The 23,120-nt window shown below is 38.6% G+C and overlaps 1 protein-coding gene and 1 pseudogene across 2 annotated transcripts in view; both read left to right on the top strand.

Annotated features, from left to right (window-relative positions):
* LOC122081426 (ADP-ribosylation factor GTPase-activating protein AGD4-like) overlaps window positions 1-21,637 on the top strand; it is a 73,331-nt gene extending 51,694 nt beyond the window's left edge. The window contains exons 10-17 of one of the 2 annotated variants that reach the window (XM_042648568.1): window positions 3,926-4,144; window positions 5,396-5,482; window positions 5,571-5,843; window positions 9,739-9,860; window positions 13,225-13,315; window positions 15,524-15,984; window positions 20,448-20,581; window positions 21,179-21,637. In XM_042648568.1, the coding sequence (XP_042504502.1) occupies window positions 3,926-4,144; window positions 5,396-5,482; window positions 5,571-5,843; window positions 9,739-9,860; window positions 13,225-13,315; window positions 15,524-15,984; window positions 20,448-20,562 (1,368 nt within the window). In that variant the 3' untranslated portion in view covers window positions 20,563-20,581; window positions 21,179-21,637. The remainder of the gene's footprint in view (window positions 1-3,925; window positions 4,145-5,395; window positions 5,483-5,570; window positions 5,844-9,738; window positions 9,861-13,224; window positions 13,316-15,523; window positions 15,985-20,447; window positions 20,582-21,178) is intronic. The other variant, XM_042648575.1, reaches the window with a different exon arrangement.
* LOC122081438 lies at window positions 7,373-9,538 on the top strand (annotated as a pseudogene).
* Window positions 21,638-23,120: the final 1,483 nt, after the last annotated feature.

Raw genomic sequence — 23,120 nt, 5'->3', positions numbered from 1 at the left:
TTGTATCTTGGCTTAGGCCTCCATAGTGGGTTAGTTCGGTCCAACCAAGCCAGGGCATCTGCATCAGCTCGCTTTCTCTGAAAAGTACTTGACTCTGTCAAGTTTGGATGAGGTCCAAGAATGCTGTCGTAGTCAATGCACCTGAGAAGAAAAGTACCAGCTGTCCGCTTGAGTTTGATAGTGGAATATCCTTTGCTGGAAGAAACTTCATCTCATGTCCATGCTGAAAGGAGTATGTATTCTCAAAACCACAGTGCATAGCTTTCTTGTCGAACAACCATGGGCGTCCCAGAAATATGTGATAGACTTCTAGAGGGAGAACATCACACTGATCCTGATCAATCAGTCCACCAATGGAATACATGAGCAAACACCTATCATTGTTTTTTAGATCATTGTTCACCCAACCAACCTTGTAGGGATTCGAATGAGGCTCCGTTTTCAGACCCAACCTGCGAATAACATCTTCAGCGACAACACTAATGCAACTGTCAGGGGTCAATCACCATATTACATAAGCTATCATTGCATCGCACCTTGGTCTAAAAGATACTATTACGATGTTAAATCACCATCGTTGGGAGCCTTCTGTGCAGTCAAGAGGACGGATCACATAGAATGGTTGACGCTCGCCATCACTATCACCATTACTAATCTTATTAGGCTCACGTTCACACTCAGCCTCCAGATTCATCGTTCCTATTTTCGGTTGTTCTTTTGGCACATTGGGTATAAAATTGTCTTTGTCAATGTACTCTAACAACTAGTTAGGACAGTGATTAGCTCGATGCTCGTACCCTTGCACTTGAAGCATTGAATAACCTCCTTTGGAAATACTGAGTTCCTGTTATAACTATGCTGAGGTGGGGAGAAAGGTCCGTCTGAACCACGACGAGGAGAGGAGTATGGGCGAACCGGTCGTGTTGGTGTTGTTAAAGACCACTAGCCTGTGGTTTATTAACTAAAGCTGATATCTCTTGAGGAGAAGATTGTTGTGGGCATGAGGTATCTCCTCTAGAGTGTGTTAGGAAAAGTCCTCTGAGTGTAAGGCCTCTTCGGACTTCCATCAACCTGATAGGCCACCTGAACTGCGTCCTCCATGGTAGGAAATCTTCTAGCGGCCAGTGTGGCACTAATCTGTGGATGCAAACCTTTGCGGCACCGCGGAACCAAGACTTCCTCGTCCCACTCAAAGTCAGATTGAGTGGTTAAGTAGAAGAATCTGGCCACGTACTCTTCAATTGACATATTGTCTTGGCTTAACTGCACAAATTTGAGATGTACAAGTTGCTTGTAATTGATCGGTTGAATCTTCTGTCCATCGCATCTCGCATCTCATCCCATGTAGTAACTTGCCCAAAACCTCGAGTCCGATTTCGCTGTTGGTGTTTCATCCACCAAACACGAGCTGTGCCTTTCAATTTTTCCTTTACAAATATCAACTTTCTAGCCTCTGTCAAGTTGTACCATCTGAAGAAAGTCTCCAAACTGTGAACCCAGTCAAGGTACTGCTTTGGGTTATGGTCCCCAATAAAAGTCCAGGATGTCCAATCTTGCTGCCATGTCTGCTCCGTCATCATATTGTCTAGCCCCATATGGTGGTAGTGGTGGTGTATGATGTGGTAGTGGTGGTGAAGGGGGGAACGTGTGGCAATGGGTGTGGGTTGACATGTGGCAACCCTTGTGAGATGGAGTTGAAAGAATCCCCAGATAGCATGGGACTCTTTCCTTGTCAGTGGATGCTTGCAAAGAAGTCATCACAGTCTGCAAAGAAGTATCATTGTTATTGAGCATGTTGACACTTCCCTCTAAGACATGTTGAAAAGCTGGTTTTATGCTATGCCTAATACAAAAAGTCTTATGTAAAAATCATTTGACGGTCAAACTTGTTATTGATAAAGAGCATCTCTCTAAATGTTGATTTTTATGACTTAATGTGACTTAAAATTGATTTTTTATGATTCGATGTGGCTTAATGTTGATTTTAATGACTTTGGTGTGGCTTAATGTTGATTTTTTATGATACAAGGTATATTTAACATACTAATATTAGAAAGAGGGAAAATAAAAAATAACATTTGGTCACCTTTTTTCACCTTTTTGCCTAAGTGCTTAGGCAGCCCTCCAACGCCTTGGCACCATGACAACTATGACTATGACTTTGTCCATCAGATCCATTGGTTACAGTAGTTACTTCAGATATAATTTAACCAGTAAAAAATCGACAATGAGTGAGAGAAATACCAGATCTTCAAAACCAGCTATCAATAAAGGTCTATAGTTGGATCGAATTGCCCAGTAAGTGTTGTGAGGCACTCCTCCAAATTATATCTGATTCTAATGAATAACTGTTGAGATAGGCAAATTAGGGTTTTGGAAGAAAACCCTAAATATCAAAGAAGAGGGGAGATTGTTCCAAAGACTTGGCAGAGGGCCACAAGTTTTGTCTCTTCTTCAAGGGTGAGGATGATCTCCTAAAAAAATCAGCTGATTCTGAGGAGGGATTCCCAAAAATCGATTTGGTCTCCAAAACCCTGATTTTGCAAAAATTGATTAGGGTTGATCTTCAATCTTTCATATAGTGATGAGTCATTCTAGCTTGTTGAACTTGATCTTCAAGAGGTATAGGTGCATCTTTTAAAAAGGTAGAAGCCACACTCCCTAAAAGTAGAAGAATAAAAAATCGCATAGGGTGAAGAACCCTAATTTTCTTGCAAGGGTTTTGGGTTCTAGTTCATGAGGTAGGGTATAGGACAGCCACTAGATTCATAAGAATTACTTCACTAATGCTGCCCTGTGGGAAGTTAAGGAGACGAAGGCAGGAGAAGATGGAGGCTAACAAGTGATGGAAGGGAAGGGAATGGAGGCTTGCGATTCTTGAGGAGAGAAGAAGATGGGGCTGGAACTGGAAACTTAGATCAGAAAGTAGGCTTTGATACCATGTTAATAGTATGAATAGGGAGAATGCTTGTGTGTTCTGATTGATCACACAAGCCCTTTATTTATAATATGCAAAATAGAGTCATAATAGGAGTACAAGTCTAAAATCATAACCTAATTACAAGTATCCCCCCCCCCCCCCCCACAATCCAGCTGCACTCAAAATAGGGTTAGTGGAGAGGTGGAAGTCTCAATGTGCCCCTGTGGACTTATTCTTCCAGTTATTGCTTAGATTCTACTCCCAGTTACAAATTCAGAACATTTGCTAAAGATTTGGACTTTCTAAACTCTGGAATTAGTTGCTGTCACATCATAGTTTCTAATTCTATTGTGTTTACTTTCTATTTCTGTGACTGCCTATAAACTACAGATCCAACCGTTGGATTGGAATAATATTTTGAGGGTTTATTGCTCTGTTCTAGAATGTCCATCCTCTGTTCTAGCTTGTGTTTCGTCCCAACAACTGAGATTATTGGGGACGTTGATGATGAAGAACTCAAGGAGCTTGACACTATAATGAATATTGAGATTGAGCACATAGAGTTTGTCATTCCAACCAAGTATTTTGAAGAGAGGACTACTCGTCTTGAAGACTACATTCCCAATTTTGAAGGATACATTTGATCGCAAGTTGCTTGTCTGAAAATCAATATAGTTTCCCTTGTGATGACTGTCATTCTTGTGAAATGTGTGAAGCATTTATGCTTTAACAAACCAACCAAACCAGTTGTCATAGCCAACATTAATAGTTCAAAACTTGTTTTGTAAAAACAAAGAAGGATAATAAATAGAACTACACTAAAATGAAACCCTTGTTTTTTATCCTTGTTGGCTTGATATTGTTTGTTACTTTTTCTGCATGTATATTTTCTTATATAATGAAATCCTTGACATTTTATTTTTTGCATATGGATTCATGAATTTGTATAGTAATACAACAGTTGTGAGAAAATCATGCTAAAGTTTCTTTTACTTGTGCAATCAGGGTTCTCAAGCACAACAATCTACTGGGGCACCCGAGCATGGTAGTCGCATGTTTGGTAGATTTAGGGCCAGGCACCAAAGAGCATCATCATTTAGTGAAGAAAGCATTGGCTGTCGTACTGTTGATCTTCGCACTTCAACAATAAAGATTGATGCAGAGCATTCAGATTTGCGACTATGCTTCAGAATAATTTCGCCATTAAAAACATACACATTGCAGGTACCTTTTTTTCTTTTTTTTCTCAGTTAAAACATAAAATGAGTGTCCCTCTGATCTGAGAACCTTGCCCCCCTGATGTACTAGCGTGTCAATATGCTTAGTGGTGTAAGTTTGGAAATGTCACTGAGCTGAGGTATAAAAAGCTCACATCCTTGCGCTGGCAATACAAGACTAACAGAAAAAAGAGAAAGCGACAAAAAGCTCTTAAGAGAAGAAGAAGAAGAAGGTTGAGTAAAATGGCTCGATAGTGCCATATGGCTCATCTCCCCAAGCCCCTGTATTACTTAATCAGCCAAAAGATAAAAGTAAGCCTATGCCCAAAGTGTAGAGCTGTTACACCTTATGAATTCTCTTGACTATTAGAAACAATGTTAGGTCTTTATTTATTTGTCAAAACTATTCACATTACAGACGTGTATGCTGTACATAATTTGTTACGATTTTATTTTATCACATTCAAATCAAGCTCCTTGGGTTGGATTGGTAATTTACTAACCAATCTGATAATGGCCACTTGTTTTCTTGGGGCAAGATTCATCTTGGAATATTTAGGCTGCATTTGGTAGTCATCCAGAAAAAAACGTTTCTGACATTTTTTTGTTCTATGGGAACAAAATGACGGAATAAAGTGTTTGGTGTCAACTTTATATTTTTAGGTCTTTTTGGAACACAAAATGATGGAACGACGAAACCTTGTTCCGTCATTTTGGTTTCGTTCCAAATATAAAAAAAGTGAACTAGGGTAATCGTTCCTGAAACAGGTTCACCAAACACCAAATTTTTTTATTTTTTTATTTTTTTTTTAAATGGCATTTTGACACAAAGTGAAAATTCTGTTTTTGACACGAAACGTCGTTTCTGGAACTGAATGACTACCAAACGCAGCCTTAGCCCGAAGAAAAATGATCTATTTTGAAGAATGAATTCTGACAAATTTTGGTGGCCCATCTGAACCATATGGTCCAATTTATTTGGGATTTTCAGCATTTCCTGTTAAATTGGTTTTAAACTTCCAAAACTTTTCAATTTCTTATAAACATTTATAATGATTCATGAGAATGTTAGATTGGTCTAAAATTTTGACTATGAATAGGTAATGATGTGGACAACAGCTCCAGGAATATGGGTTTTTATGTGTTTACCCTACTCAATAATGGTTTTAGAGGAAAAATTTGCTTCTCCCTGGATTAGCCTATGAATGCTTTGCTCTTCTCACTTATCCTCCTCCCACCTGGCGTTTCTTTTTGGCAGGCTGAAAATGAAGCAGAGAGAATGGATTGGGTTAATAAAGTCAGAGGCGTTATTGCAACCCTTCTAAATTCTCCTTTCCTAGAACAGGTTAATATTTGTTTCATGATGGAATGTGATCTGAATGTCGATCCAAGTATGAGTCCTTACGTAATGGTTCTCGGTTGTATGATTGCAGCTTCCTCCTGGACGAAAGGATATAGACAGTGACAGCTCAGCTAATGGTGCTGGGTGTGAATCTTCATTACTGGATGGCTATTTAATGTTAGAAGATGACATGAAATTCAAAGGAAAGGATGGTGTTTCCAGGATTCTCAGAGAAATTCCTGGAAATGATTTTTGTGCTGAATGCAGTGCTTCTGAACCTGAATGGGCGTCTCTAAATCTTGGAGTCCTGTTGTGCATTGAATGTTCAGGTGTACACCGAAATCTTGGAGTTCACATTTCAAAGGTTTGATATTAGCAAAACAGAAAATTTGTTCTTTTTTACTTTTTTCGTTGTTGCATCCAGTCTTCAGTTATTTGCAATTAAAACTTGAATCTGTTGGTAGTATTGGAAAATGTAAGTGACTTGGGAGATCTGGATGGATAAACTGTTTAAAATATAGGGGCTCTGTACTGCCAAAGCATCTACTTTTGCACTGCATAGCATTCCTTCATGATTCAGAATGACAGCTGTAAGTAAACTAGCCATCGTCTCTCATGAAAATCTTGAACAGGTAATGCCAGGGAAGTGGCAAAGGACTTATTTGATGCCCCTTGCAGTTCTCTTTGAATTCTTTGGTTGAAATCAATGAAAAGCCAAGTAGATTGAAGGAAACCCTTCAAACCAACTGCTGCTACCAGTCTTTCATTCAAAAGACTGAAAAAAGATGGTCTATATAAACTCCTTTCTTATCTCCACTTGGCACTGTTCTTCCTATACACTGTGTAGCTGAAAAGCGTTATATGACACTAATACCCTCACTAATCCAAGTAAGGATATAATTGTCCCAATAGAAAAGAAATAATAAGACAACCTAAACACAAAGTAACACAAAACTGAAATGAGAACACTTGAGTTTTAAAATCTATATGGACTATCCTACACTGCAAATTGGGAATAATCATGTCCTATAGACCAAAATGAGATGATAGAGGGAGGTTCCCATCTTTGAGAGATATTATGGACAAACCTATCGTGTCCTGCTGCTGCTGATTTTTGATTGCTGAACCTTTGTTCTAATTTTTTTTCTTTCAACAGATATGTAATGTTCAGCAAATCAATGGTTGGAAACTAGAGGGTCTAAAAATTTCTTTTCTGTTCTAAATTAGAAGTTCCAGCCCAAGGATTGGGTGTTGGATTGTGTAGCCATAGGCTCTGGACCAGTTTGGGTTGGATTCATCCGATGTCATGGGCCCAAAAAAAAAAAAAAAAATGGAAAACTAGTCAAAATTTTGTTAGTTTTCTCCATTTAATATAGAGAAAATTACACTTCCCTCCCTAATATCACCCTAATATCACCCCCTTTCACTTGTTTGGGAAAATTAGATCTGTTCTCCTCAAGGCTGACATGACAGTGTTAGATTGAAATGAAAAAGACATTATTACCCTCATATCTTGAAGAGGACCGGCAACTCATCTCTCTTGCAACCATCCGGCAGCCTTAGGAGCTGCACCTCTCCGGCAGAAAGAGGACCTGCAACTCTCAGACAGAAAACTCCAGTGCAACTCTCAGACAGAAAACTCCAGTGACACCCCCCATCATCGCAAACGTAAATGGTAGACTCAGGACAGGTGGACCACAATTGTCATCGTTAGATGGTACACAGTGCATCCATGATCCTGCAATTGTTCAAAGTTACCAACAGAAAATTCACACACGCAATCACACACACTCTCTCTCTATATATATATATATCACTCTTGCTGTGTGCTTTACCTCTGGATTTGAGAATTGAGAACGAAGAGAGCTCCAGCATCGAGCTCTTTGGTTGGGCTGAGTTGGGATTCCTCCTGTTGTCCTGTGTTTTACGTCATTTTTTCTGTTGGAGATTTGGAGTGACTGAAATATTTGGAAGAAAAGACAGAAGAGAGTTCAAATACTAATAAGGGATGTGGGCAGTGGGGAAAGATATAATATGAAGAGATAGAACTTGGTGTCATCAGCACAGGAAATTTCCGGATTCGATTCTTTTCCTCAACTGAAACCTTCTCTCCCCCCTATCGATCTTCCGTTGTCGCCTCCAAATTTTCCTCATTATGTTTTCCCTTTTCTTCCTCTATCTCAGATTCAGAAGTATGGGATTCCGTCCATTACAGATTACCATGATCTCTCCCAAAAATGTCAAAGTTGTCAATCTCTTCGGTCAGATGGACGTCTACGCTGTTGTTAACCTCACTGGAAATTCCCGAACGAAGCAGAAAACCCCAATTGACAAGGACGGTGGCATGAACCCTAATTGGAATTTCCAGATGAAATTCAATATCGACAAGCCATAGCTCATAGGAGCGGTCTTGTTCTTATCTTTCAGTTCCGTTGTGATCGTAGCATCGGCAGTGATAAAGATAGCAGTGAAGTATACATCCCCGTGAAGGAGCTCCTTGATAACGCAGGGAAAGGGAAATCCACCCAATTCAACAACTATCAGGTTGGGACACCTTCTGGGAAACCCAAAGGCCAATTGAATTTCTCATACAAGTTTGGCGACAGAATTACAGCCCCAGCACCAACAGTTTTGAAGGGATATGAACACGTCACCACCTATCCGGTGGCCGCAGGGATGAGTGTGGATTGCTTAAGCTCATTAGGTCGTTACGATGCTTCACAGGTTCCAGGGATTGATTCCTTGGTTGCTGGAGTGGTTCAACGCAAATCAAGGGCAAGAGTTTGTAAGGGGTCATCGGAGAAGGTTCGAACGAGGAAGATGAATTTGTAGACTCATCATTTCTCATATTTTAAGAAAGGGTATTAATGTAAACTCACATATTATAAGGGCAATTTGGACATTACATAAAATATAGGCACAAGATGTCATTACTTAACAGTCTTATGCTAACGGACTGGGGCCAGTTGTAGAATTTTTAAAATAGAAGGAAGTTCGTGTAATTTTTCCAATTGTGGGATAGGGTGTGATATTAGTGTGAAGTACAGGGGAGGGGATTGTAATGTTCTCTTTTATATATGCTATTCATTTGGTATTGAAGAAGAAATGGTATTATAGCCATTAAAAAGGTGGTGTGAAAGTCTTATAGGAAAGCCCCGCCAAGCAGTACATTTGACGCTACTTGGTTACGCTGTTAGGGGTATGGGGTGAAAAATGAGCCAATGACTACCTTTGAAAGACCTGAATGGTCGGGAGAGCTGGTCTATATTAGGACACTAAAGAGTTGAAACAAGGTACTTTAGCATTCGTTACTCCTAACTCTCTCTCTGTATCTGTTACCCTTTAGCATCCTTTCCACAACTGGGCACTGCTGGATGCATCAGTTCCCAAAACCTTTAGCCAAGAGAGCTAGTGATCTGGTCCATTCATGTATCCTTTTTACCTTTACTTTTGGAAACCATGCTTTAATGCTGAGAAAGAAACTTTTGGTGTTAAATTTAACAATTAGAACCTTGATTTCTTTAAAACAAAACAAGCCCATTTACAGTCTGTCTTTGGAGATTACTATCCAAGTTAAGTCAGGAATGCCTTGAAAACAATGGCCTATCAATCACTAGATTCATACTGAAAGCTTAATATTTTTATATGATCTTTTATTATGTAGGACATAGATTACTATCTGTGGCCTAAGGTTGTCAAGGCATCACCTAGGTGCCACCTAGGCATCCAGATGGCTGAGCCTGGACTGGCGCCTTGGTCACCTAAGTGCCTTGTTGGTGTCTCCTTAATTTTTTACCGTTCTCCATCATCTTGGAGCGAGACTGTGGTGCAACGGTTAAGTTGCGCTATTGCAACATGTTGGTCGCGGGTTTGAAACATAGAAACAGCCTCTCCTGCAAAGCAGGGGGTAAGGCCGCTTATGTTTGTCCCTCCCAGACCCTGCAGTAGCAGGAGCCTTGTCCACTGGGTTTCTATTTTTTTCTTTTTTCTCCATCGCCTTGGTTGCCTTGCACCTTGACAATTTTTCTGTGAGCCATGACATATTTTCATGCTAGACGCATTACTGCAGAAATTTTTAGACTCCTGCATAGCTTATGCTGACTTCCAGTTAGATACCTCATTCCATCTGGTGTAGAAATCTATCAAGTCAATGAAACTAGTATTGGATTCTTTCAATACTAGTTCGTAGTAATGGACCCTTGCTTTTATATTATACAATATTACTTAAACTTAGTTAATAAATGCCCTATCAACTGCAGGTGAGATCTATAATACTAGATGTCAAGGTGTGGGAGCCTACTATCCTGGAACTCTTTCGTGCCCTGGGTAATGCTTATTGTAATTCTGTGTGGGAGGAATTGCTTCAACTTTCAGATGAAAGGTAATGCTCATTTAGATTAACTATGCAAGCACTATGCAATTACTTTATTTATAGCTTCTGCATAATTTCTTGCAAGGTTAGAAAATCAAGGAATAGATTTTGGATTTGTTTTAATAATGCATGGAGCTACATACTTTGTTAGTTCAAAGATCTTGTTGCTCTTGGCATCTCCTCTTTTTACTTAATATAATATACTTACAGCTAAAGGGTGAGAAAAAGGCATAACCCTTGTATATGTGCAGTGTTGGAGTGAATAATGACTTGTGTCTAGTGGAATACAGGCCAGCTTTATTTATAATATGGAGGAGAACAATCTAGAATGGATACAAGACCAAAATACCCTATAGACAATTCTACTCTTGTACCCATATTACAACATGTAGTCTTATCAATATACTTTATAAAAGATGTTTTTTGAGGGTTCACGGTGGACCTACTCTCTCAATCATTTGGTCAACAGGCTTCATATTCTATGAAATGTACATGCTAAAATTAACATAAACATATAATATGTATAGCATAACATAAATGGTTTCTGCATTAATATACAAAATGCATTCATCCGTCAGCACCTGTGTTGAACACATATATGACTCCATCGATAGCAGCACTGTGGAGATTATTTGGGCCTACAATCAGCTGTTTGTAAATGGATATCGTTTTTGACCTTGTCTTTTCTGTCATGGCAGAGATAAGCTAGCTGCCCTTTAGTCTAGGCTCCAACTGGACATTCATAATCATCTTCTGTTGTCGAATAAAAAGATGTCTCCCTTGAGCTTTCCTCTTTGATTGGTCAATAATAAAATTTCCTTCCGTAGAAGTCTAGAATTAAATGGCTAGAGCTTGGAGACTCCAATTCGGTCTACTTCCATCGATCTTTGAAAGCCAGATCTAATGCTAATTCTATTCATAGGCTTACCACCAGGGATGGTCCCCCCTTTTTCTCCCTTGTGAGCATAAATCCAATAAAGCCCTTGGCCTTAATGGTTTCAGCATAGGCTTCTTCTCATCTTGTTGGGACATCACTAGTGGAGACCTTATCTGGGCCGTTGATTTGATAGGAAATCCCACTCCCCTACCGCCCTCCTCAAGATTGACATCCATAAGGCTTTTGATTCCATTAGTTAGAAATTCATCTCTAAGGTCTTGCTTTAAATGTCTTTCCCTCCTGTTTTTGTGCACTAGATTCACTCTTGGATCTCCTCCCCTCACTTCTTTGTCCTTGTCAGTGGCAGCCCTGCCAGCTTCTCTTTCTCCTCAGGGGGTTTCCTTCAAGGCTGCCCCCTCTCCCCTTTCCTTTTCTCCCTCGCCCTTGAGGTCCTCTCCAAATCCATCCAGTATAGTATTGATCCCCACCTCATCTCCCCCCTCCCCAAGTGCAAAGCTCTAAAGATCACCCATCTTGCCTTCACTAGTGATCTCATAATTTCTTCAAAGTTGACTCCCCCTCCATTAAGTCTATCATGTTCTCTCTACACCTCTTTGAATCTGTCTGATCTTCGCATCAACCTCCTCAAATACCATCTTTTTCTTGCTAGTCTTTGATTCTACCAAAGTTCACCTCCTCGAGTTGACTAGCTTCACCCTTGCCTCCCTTCTTGCTCTCCCTTAGCATTGCTAGATTGTCTGCCCACCGCTGTACCCCCATTGGACCTTATGAAAAGAGGCCTTCAACTTTTAAAGGGTAAGCTCCTCTCCTAAGTCCTATCTTGGCCTTGTGCTTGCCATACTCCCCCATCATCTTGTAAGGGATTGTTCAAGGAACAAATTCATTTTTTTCTCATCAGGTCTGCTTTCCTCCATATGCTCCCCCCCCCCCCCTTTGATTTCCATGGCTTTGTTTCCTTTTGTGCTTGTTCACCCCCTGCGCTTTTTCTCTTTCTTTTCTCCCTCCCTAGTGGGATCCTTGTATATTCTCTTGTCTTTGGTATTAAATTTTGTATTCAACAAAAGGAAGGGGAAAAAAAGAAGAGGAAGAAGAAGAACTGGAACAGAACCAAGGAAGGGGAAAAAAGAAAAAAAAAAGGGGGGGGGGGGGGAGAAGAGAAGCATATACATACCGATAGGGAATGTTGCCACTTTCTATTGTGGTATGGTGGAGATAGGGTTGTACTGGGAAGTGTGAATACCGAACAAGTGGACGTATTGGGTACTCTTGGGTTTCATTTCATTCTTGATTCTTCCCCCCCCCCCCCCCCACATCTTAACTACATGATTCTGTGCATCTCACTGTAAGTATACTATCTGCACAGACAAATGATATCGTTAGAAAAAGGCATCCTAAGGTGACAACTAGGCATCAACCAGGACAACAAGGTGCTCGCCTTTCATAACTACTGCAAGTCAACCAACCACTCAGCCCCCAAAAAACCACTCAGACGCCTAGGTGGCAACTTCACAACTATGGTCAGGGTCCTTTTGGCCTCCGACCTTAATTTCTCTGGGCTAAATCAATGTTGACTTTGTTTCTGGTTTGTATGGTCCTAACCTATGTTAGTGTTGTGAACATACATAGGGGATGACCAGAGTAGCTATTGCCTTCTAGGCATTTATCAAGTGAATAGGTTAGATCAGAAATTTATGAAATATGTGTGGAAGAAAATTAGCGGCTTCCTACTTATGTGAAAGCTTCCGATCATATTAAATGATATATTTAAAGATATCCATCTTCAGAAAAACCTTCTACTGTCCTCATGCACTGTGCTGGGAGGAGGGACTGCCCTATTTCTTGAATAGTTAGAAAAAGGAAAACCCAAATCTCCATTGAACACCCTGCATTCTAAGTTCAAAAAAGAAGTAAAGAAACTTTCCCTCGCCTTCAACCAATGGTAAAAACCTACTGATTGCAACTTGAAGATGAACAAAAATAATTAAACAAAAGGAACTAATTAACGAAGAAAGCATTGACCATGCATTTCAATGCCATTCTTGATTCATAAAATCTCTGCGGTTGGCTCTGCAAATGATCTCCATCTCTTTCTTTTGAAGATGCTTCTCTTAAAACGGGCCAACCAGGGTGGGTATTTCTGTGAAATGTAAAGGAAAAAGAGAAAACAAGTAAAATAAATCCTGACAACACCATCAGGTGCACTTTTGGTCCCTATGTTTATATATGAGCTTGTATAACTAATGTATATGTATGTTCATATATGTCATTTGTTGGTTATGTTATCTAGGCTAAACAAACTTGGTGGCTGGAGCATCAGCATATTTACAAGACACCCTATTTTTCAACGGTCATAATGCCTATTGCATAGCCTTTTTGGACTGCCTAGTTGTGTAGGCCCTGAGAAACCTTGACTACACTGTCCATTTTCTAATCGGGTACAAATTGATGGCCTGTATTCATTTTGATTCCATGCAGAAGTGATGAGTCAAATGCAGTCTTGTTATCTGTTACCAAACCTGGCCCCGAAGATTCTATTTTGAAAAAGGAGAAATATATTCATTCAAAGGTACTTGTTTGGATCTATTACTTTTGTTGTTATCCGGATGTAGTTAGTAGTTCCTTTTCCTGTTGATCAGTGCATACGGGTCCTTGCAATATTCCAAAAATAAAATAGTTCTTGGGTTAATGATGGATTTCTAAAAGCGTATATGATTAGAGTCAGAAACTTATTTTAAACCAGAATCGCAGAGAATAAGTAATGATCAGAAGAAGTAAAAGAATTTCAACAAACTGTAATCGAAAGCTCAGATGGGCCTTCTATTCTGATCGAAAGTCAGAATCAGATAGGGGAACATACTGTATATAATCTGGCCCAGATCTGATGGCCTGATCTGGAAATATGGAAGTATCCTACAGGAATTAGGACACTTGATTCAGAAATTCCTAAACAGAATTAGAAATCAGATTATAATATATTCATAACCAGAAACAAATTGTTATCAGCATTTCAAACAGATCTCAGAATTCATAACAGGAAACAACCTGATTTTGTGACAGAAGTTTCGGATCCAGACTCGAAAATCCAGAATTCGTGTAGCAATAGGGCTCTAAAGATTTAAAGTCAAACTCTGATTTTTACACCGTAGAAATGTTCACAATAAAATCTGATTGCTAAATATGAAGTTTGATTTGAAGTTTGAGTCTATAGAGAAACTGAAATTCCAGCAAGTATGGTGTGCACAAGAACAGAACAGAAAACCAAAAGTGCTGATCTGATTTGATGATGGATAGGTTAAAGAAAAATGATGGAAAGATAAATTGATATCAACCCAATGTCCCACTTGGAACTAGACTGACATCCCATCAGCCAACCTTAGCATCTCACGAAGAGTTAGTTGCATCCCACAGTTATATTCTGAATCCCACAGTGCATGAAGAAGGCAAAACCAATTCTATCAAAAAGAAAAATCATGGGGGAGCGCTGTGGCCTTTACATTTCTTTATAGAAACAGCAAAGGTCAAATCATATTGGCTTTAGGAGGCTATCTGCCAATAGGGAATGACCTGGAAAAAGAAATAACCAAAACAGATCAGGATTCTTCCCTCTTGCACAAGATGGAAAGGAAGTCTCCTAACCAAAATAGGGCTTCTGAAGACTGAAGGAAACTAACTAATAACCGTAGGACTTCTAAAGACTGAACGAAACTAACTAATAAAAGTAGGACTTCTAATCACTGAAGGAAACTAACTAATAACAGAACTGGAATTGATAAGGCTTCATAAATATAGCAGCGGTAAGGTTGCTCCGTTGTGACCGGTTTCATGTTGGGAAACAGCCTCTCCGCAAAGCAGAGGTAAGGCTGCGTACATTATGAGTAATGACCCTCCCCATACCTCAGTGGCGGGAGCCTCATGCACTGGGTATGCCCTTTCTATTCCAGCCTTTACAAATAAATAAATGAACAAAATAGCAGTCCTAAAAGTATCCCACAATCTGGTTTGGAGTGAACCAGAAACACGCAAGCCTCAAGGGTTGGTCTGAACCAAAACTTTGGTCAAAGAAGAGCCACAGGCCTTGTTTAAGGAACCGAGGGGTTTCTGTGCTGGTACTTCAAGGTGTATCTCTTCTCTGCTCCAATTAACTATCAAGAGTTAATTGAATGCAATTGAAGTCGTGTTGAGTTCTTCTTCTTCTTTTTCTTAAAAATTTCCAGGTATTTCATGCTATTCCAAATGCTGCAAGGTGAGAACCAAAAGTGTAGTCACCTTAACCACTAAATACAGCATAGAGAACAGTTCTCTTATTTATTTATTTAGTTTTATTTTTTTGGAGATGTGGTGAGAATTCTTGATCTTTGTAATTGTCTGTACCAAATGCTCTTTTTGCATTGCAATAAGCTAGAATCATCACGTATCTACAATTAGAGAAATTGCATTTGTAACGGTATCAAATGATCTTTAATAGTAATGGAGAACAGAAAAAAGAAGAGGAAAGAGAACACAGAAGGGAGAAAATCGGGGATCAAGTAGATGGGAGAATACCCTTTTCAAGTCCCTATGCTTTAAATATATAAGAAAAATATAAAGGCCAAATTGCAAGAGTATCCAGTATCTAATTGACACTCTTGACACTCCCCCTCAGGCTGGAGCATATGTTCACCTGCCCAGCTTGGAACAAAACTTCATATAAAAACCTTAAATTTTGTAATCATCTCTTGATTTTAACTTCTTGTTTATGGTGTGAGACAACCTGTTCCTATTTGCATTTATGCAGTATGAAGACAAACTGCTGGTCATCAGAGAAGCTAGTGGACCTGAGAATTCTTCCTTTGCTACCCGCATTTGGGAAGCTGTTAAAAATAATGACTTAAGGGCAGTATATCATCTCATTGTGACTTCAGAATTTAATATCAATACCATCTATGATGAAGTTGATGGTGCTGATCTTTATCATCTTCTTTGTACACCGGACTCACATGACGGTTGTCAGACATTGGGGGAAAACCAACCTGATCCGGAGGCATGTGATAGTATTAAGGACTCCAGTGAGCCAAAAAGCTTCCTGCAGGGATGTACCTTGTTGCATTTAGCCTGTCATGTTGGTGATCTTGTGATGCTCGAGCTGTTGCTGCAGTTTGGTGCTGACATAAATATGCGTGATTTCCATGGAAGGACTCCCCTGCACCATTGCATTTCAAAAAGAAAAAATCTATATGCCAAATATCTTCTTAGAAGGTAATTTTTCAATTTGAGTGGTCTTGATCAATTTGTGGCTACATGGATCTTACTTTCTGAGTAAACAATGAAAAAATGATATACTAATTTTCTGCTTATATTATTATGGAATCCACTTGAACTGCCTTGCACATAATGTGGCCTAATCAGGCTTTCATTATTATTTTGGCGTAATCAGGATTTCATTTCCTTTGACTGGATAAAATGCTTTCAGTGGCCAGTTAAAACAGTTTATTTCTAGAGTTCAATGGCCAGTACTCCGCAAAATGCGACTGAGAAGCAGCTCACGTTGTAGTTACCGGAAAAGAAAATTAGGAATTCAAAGTAATTCGATGGGTAGGATCTCCATACTGTCGATGATTTTCATTTCATTCATGGGGCAAATTCTGTGGTCCAGTTAAGTATTTGGTCTGACTGCACTTGCAGCTTTTGTAAAGTGGATTTAATTCCATTGATCTGCAAATCTGCAATTTCCCTGAATCCTCAGTTCCTCACCTCCTATTGCTGTGTTTGGCTGCAAAGAAAATCATGTGAGGAGAATGATATATTCCTTCTTTAGTAAAGAAGAAAATATTGATGTTCTCCGGATAATAGTCCTGGTCCTTTTGGGTTTATGAGAATTAAGTACAGTAACAATCTATTGATCAAGTGATTTGAATTGTTGATTAGCATACAATTGTGTTAAAAATTATCAATTGTGAAATAATGCATACATTTTATGAATGATCATTTCTTTTTGTTGGTACTGTAACTGATCTTGTGGCAAAGGAAAGAGAACAAAATAATTCTTTTAGTACTCTTTTCTTCTATTTTATTTTCTTTTGTAAAAAATATCTTTTTGTGAAATAAATGGAGCATTACTTTCCTATGAGATGACCTAGTGGTAAGGTTGCTCCATTGCGACCTAGTGATCGCAGGTTCGAGTCGGGAAACAGCCTTTCCGCAAATCAATGCTGCATACATTTTGACCCTCCCCAAACCCCGCTGTGGTGGGAGCCTCGTGCACTGGGTATACTCATTTATTATTATTTTCCTGTGACACAAATTAAAAGACACATCAAGGCCTTCACAAAAGAGAGATATATATCAGACTTTGATCAACTCAAGTGATATTTAACCCTGCCTCAAATCATTTTTAAACCAAAGAGATTTTGGTTTATAGAGGATCCATTTACAGGCTGTTTAGTATACAGAAGCTCTCTAATTTGGTTACATTAACTAGTGATGTAGTACTGCTATCATGGCTGGACTGATACGACCGGATTTAGTGACCCAAACCAAGGTGAACCGAACCTAAGTCTGGTTTTTGGTTCAAAGCGGGCTGGTAGTAATTTACTTGTTTATTTAGTTGGGTATTACTTGTAACCTTATATTTTATTGTGTTGGGTAGATTACATAGGAGATAACTTAGTATTTTCCTATTTTGTTTAATTACCTTGTCAAGTTAGTTTCTGAAATAGGCTAGGTTTCTATTACTATTAAGGAATTTTATCTTTATATATTGGATTGTAATCCATTGATGATAAGGAGAATGGAATGAATGGATAGCTGCTTAGTTGTGTTTGAGTTATGGAGTGCTACAGTGTGAGCTTATTGGCTTAATGTTTTCTTCCTTATTTTTTTGCTCCTTAGTTTGAGACTGAAACCTCTCTTCTCAAGTAAGCTCTCTTTAGTCTTCCTGTTTCCCTTTTTTTTTTATTCCTCCTTACTATCTCACCTTTCTTCTATCTCACTGTTACTGTTATCATGACCTCTGTTCTGGCCAACACTGGCAGGCTCAAAGTTTGGGTTTGATCTTCCTCCTACTGTGACCTTCCAACTTGATACTTTGTGGGGTTTGTCACAAACCCTTAGGGAACTCAGAATCCAAATCCGAGACTGAAATCCCATCTGGGTTGTGAGTTCTAAACAAAACTTCTAGTCTGTCCTTCTCTACTGCCAGACCAAACTTGCAGAAATTTTCTCATCTTTCATCTTTGCTTTACATGAATGTTATTGGTTGGTTTCAGGGGGGATATGAGTGGAGATTACCCACTCAAGGTTTTACTTCGATTGGGTATCTGATGAGAGAGTTCTCTCATGTTTCATGAAACTGTTACTGCTGGTTTGCTTCCCTTTGTGTTTTTCATCGTAAGAAAGAAGACAACCTGGTGAGTCTTTTAATTGTCACTGTATTTTCCCTATTTCGGAAAATACCCATTCCTTTCATGTAAATCTGTCCCTATCATTTATTTCTTATTATTGTATAGTCTACCTTTACTCTTTAATTTGATCCCTGCTCCTCCAAGTCTACCTAACAGCCACTTAAAATTTCTGGTTATTTACCAAACATTGGATGAGCCCGTAAGCGATCTGGAGAGGGTTTTCAAACCCCGGATTACATAAAAATTATTTAACTTTTTATTATCAAGGGTTATTTACTTTTTGTTTCTATTTTATTTTCTTTTCTCAAAAATTCACTTCTTGTGAAACAAATGGAGCACTATTTTCATTTGACACAAATGAAAGGACACATCAAGACCTTGTAGTGTAAGGTTGCTCCATAGCGACCAAGTGATCGCAGGATCGAGTCGAGAAACAAACTCTTCGCAAAGCGGGGGTAAGGCTGCGTACATACGACCCTCCCCAAACCCCCCAGTCACGGGAGCCTTGTGCACTGGGTATGCCCTTTTATGACTTGACAAAAGAGAGATTTATATTAGACCTTGATCAACTCAATTAATATCTAACTCTGCCTCAAATCATTTTGAAACCAAAGAGATTCAGGTTTATATAGGATCCATTTACAGGCTGCCTAGCATACAGAAACTCTCTTCAACTTGGTTACATTAACTAGCCAAAAGGTTAGCACCCCAAAAGTTATATGAAATGTAGAAAACCCTTTTTGTAGTCCCAGTCAAGGAAAAATTTTCTCTTGAACAATATTTGCTTTTTATGGCTAGTTAGTTACTTTGTATAGACAGATCCAAGTAAGAGAATATACTGGACATAAGAAAGTTTGCTAAACAGGTCCTCTATGGTTTCCTTCAATCCTAATTGTCTTCCTTGGAGCTTATGGAAACGGTGCATAAGGGTGGCAACAGCTGAGGCAATTGGGATTCAATCAGGTATAAATGCAAAGTGAGCTTCTTGACCATTTGTATGGTTCCCTTAAATAGCACCAATTGTATATTGGACCTACATCTGGATCCCGAAGTTCCAAAGAGCACGAAAAATAATAATAATAGAAAATAAGAGGGGGGATTGTGAAAATGGGACTCTTGACTTTCCTGCAAGCTGTTAGAAGTCGAACCAACCACCTGTTTGTTTCCTTGGAAGAATCTATCCACCATGTCTCTAATTATGACTTTTAAAGAGATGATTCATACAGTAATTGTGATGTTAATCGCCATAGACACTTGGGTATTTTTATGTCATCTATCCTTTGTTGCATGTCAACCAGGGTTTTAAAACTCTGGATCGGACTGGGCAGATTGCCGAATCTGGAACCAAATTGGTCTTCAATTATCTGAGAAATGAGGCAAGTCAAGCACTCTGATTAGGGATCTGTCGGATTAGTTGTGGATCCCAACTCACCTGGATTATCCAGCAACTTAAACTGAAAAAAAACAACCAGCTGCTCAGTTTTTTTTATTGTTCTCATTCATTCACTCCAAAACCCTTCCAAACTTGAGGATTGAAGTCATATTACATCAATTAGTGATATTTTGCTAAAACATGGTGTAAAAAATTGATTTCTAGGAGATCCAAAGCAAGATCTACCCAAGTATTCTAGGAGCTTGCAGGTTATGAGAAAACATATATTTCCCCCAATCTTCCTTATGTTTATTGCATATGAAGTTTTGACCTTTAATGAGATTGTTCTATATATATATTTATTTATTTATTTATTTTGGGTTTGGGGGTGGGGGGGGAGGGGGAAAAGATGGGAGAAAATTACCTTTTTTCTAAAAATTCAAAAATGATTAGAGTTAATTTGACTTTTATGTTTTGTTTATTTTAATCCTTTATCCTTTTTATAAGATTTTTAGGATTTTTCTGATTTTTGACATTTTTAAGTGGGCGATCTTGATCAGGATTTATGGTGGCCAATCCGAGCCACAATCCCAAGTTTTAAATTCTTGATGATAACTGATTGTAAATGGTAATAGATCTTTTACATCAGTGACTTCATGTGCAGATGGATCATTTTATTTCACCCTTGAGTCCAATAATTCTCGTAATTGTATTATGATTTTTTATTCTATTTTTATGCTTATTTTGGATCCTTCTGTTTCTTGCTTTTGTTAGTTTTCCAATTTTGTCACCATCTTTGTGATATATTCTGCATATTAGAGACCCAAATGGAGGTCGTTACCAACAATATAAGCTCTACGTGCACCTGCCTGGAATCTGTTTACTGATAGAAAAGGGTTGGCTTCCACTTTTTATGTTATTGTATGATCAACATGTTTCTTAATTAGGGGTGCAAGCACATCAATCAAAGATGGTGGGGGCCTAACTGCACTGGAGCGAGCAATGGAGATGGGAGCAATTACTGATGAAGAGCTCTTCATTTTACTTTCTGGAAGTCCATGAAATTTGATCTGTTCCGTAAGTATGTTTAATTTCTTACTCTCTATTTCAGTTTAGAGACTCTTAGCTGCTTCTTGTTATACTTAGATGAAAGGTTCCCTTTAAATCTGACACTTGAAAAACTTGGTTCAAACTGTCTTAACCATATCTGAGATCTCATTAGCTTGGCTAAACATATCCATTCTATTTTTTTTTTTTTCTGGCCTGAAGGAGTAATTAGTTGGGAAGGATCCAAGAGTAAGTATATGATTCAAAGGATAAAAAATGAAGTGTCACGGTAAACCCATACCTTCTGCAGAAAATCGTGTTAACCCAAATTTTCTGCAGGAATCATGTTATGGCAGATGAAGGTTATATTCTGGGTTTATGATTGTCCTCCCTCTACTTTATACATAGATTCTGGGGAAAAGAAAGCTGCCTGGCCGCGAGGCCCCTGTGCCCAGACATGGGCGTGCAAAATTACTGCCCCACACACCCTGTGAAATAAAAAATCCCATGAGTGTCAACACCCCTACACTCACTCTTTGGCCCCCGCGCTTGTTCAGGGCCCAAGCAACCAGGAAGCAATCTCTTGCCCGTAATTTTTTATTATTATTTTTTTTTTCATGTGTTCTTTCAGGTGGTACCGGTGGTCAAGAGTGTTCTTACCCCTCCATATAAGTCACTGAATAGGCTGTGCTACATTGTTGCATCAAAAACACTTCATTGCCTGTTCATCTCAAGCAGAATACCAATCATGTACACAAGAAGAGAGTTGCAAGAATCTGTGAGGCCGTATGCACAATCAAGTCCTCACAATCTCCTGCAATATATTTATTGCCACTAGGAATGTTTCAAGATGTTGGAGGCCAGTGGTGTGTGTGATGTTGATTCCCGATTGTTTAGGTTTTGAACTTACAAATACTAATGCTTAGACAGGATCTTATTGTAATTGAAATAATTGATTGATACAAAATATTATTTGATACAACACAACCTAAAGCTGTGGCACCTGTAATACTGTTTCTTTCCCGGAGACTCTCAGAATAACTTTTTGGTTGCACAAACTAAAGGGAATGATGAATTTTGCTCGTACCAAGTAGATTTATTCCAATGGTTTAGGCTGGATCCTGGTGCAACGGTCGAGATGGAAAACAGCCGTTCCGCTAATTATGGGTAAAGCTGCATACGCTATGACCCTCTCCAGACCTTGCAATGGTGCGACCTTCATGCATGGGGTACACTTTTTTTTTCCTCCAATGGTTGAAAAGGCATGAGAGACTGGCTAGCCTTTGACCAATAAATTCTGCTAGATGTGGTGCCTTAAACAGTAAAATTATTCTTTTGTCTGCAATTATGTGGTGTATTATGTGGTGTTACAGTATGGAAAAAAAAAAAAAAAAGCGGAGGATATTCTGTTTTTCTGCATTTGTCCGAAGTATATAATCAAGGTGTATGCTTTTTATTGATGATAAAGTTTGTGGCTGGCACAAAACTAGGGAGAAATGCTAAGTGGAATTATGGAGATTTACTTAAAAGTCAAAAGGTTTTAAGATAACTAGAATAAAAAACTGTCTTAGCATTTGTGGAGATTTGCTTATGTCAAAAGGTTTTAAGGTGAGTAAAATAAAAACGGAGTATACGCGGAGATATCTCAAAGTGATAATTTTAGGTACCTAGCTTCAACCTAAATAGAGGATGCTATTGCACAAAGAGTTAGAGCTAGATAGATGAAGTAGAGAGATGCTTTTGGAGTGTTGTGTGACATTCATATTCCATTAAAATTCAAAGAAAGTTTTTATAAGATGGTTAAAAGACCAGAAATGATAGTTGGAGCTAAATGGTGGGCTATTAGAAAACAACATAAAATCATGACTGAAATGGGGATTTGAGATAGATGTGAGTAAAACCAGAAAGGATGAAAATGAACGAACAAATTAGAGGTAATTTAGGAGTAGTTCTAATACATTATAAGTTTAGGGCAAGGTGTCATGTATTGGTATCAATATCGGGAGGGTGGTTTTATGAGATGTTTTGTTGACATATCAGAGATACAAGATACATATAGAAATGCTTAATGTATGGATATGATTAGGATATGTGCAAAATAGTGTTTTGAAGCATAAATAAACTATGAATATACAGTAATTAGGTCTGACCATAGGATTTTAGGTCATTGAATCCAATATATGCCAAGCCACAAGTCAGTCAAGGCCCAAATTTTGTGTACGAGTTTTGCTGTAAAATTTCACATCTAAACCAATTTGGCCTTGCCCTTTCTATTCAATGGGATTTGCCATAATCCTTCATTGTGGCACATTAATTGGTCAGTGTATGGAAACTTCCATTAAAACTTGTACATTTTAATGTTTAAAAAGAGGGAAAAAAAAAAATTTAACTAAGATAGGAAATATAACCTGTTTGAATTGTAAATACTATGTTTTCGATGACCCTAGCCCGATTTGCCATGCTATTGATATGCATTCCCTATCCTGTTTCAGCACACAAATATTTGTGAAGAACTTAATTACAGATTTTATGTCCTTTAAAATTGTAAAAATGTTCCCATGACCAACTACCCA

This window comes from Macadamia integrifolia, chromosome 1 (assembly GCF_013358625.1).
Source record: "Macadamia integrifolia cultivar HAES 741 chromosome 1, SCU_Mint_v3, whole genome shotgun sequence".
Taxonomy (NCBI): Eukaryota; Viridiplantae; Streptophyta; class Magnoliopsida; order Proteales; family Proteaceae; genus Macadamia; species Macadamia integrifolia.
Note: the sequence above shows the minus strand (reverse complement) of the source record. Positions and strands in the feature narration are given on the sequence as shown.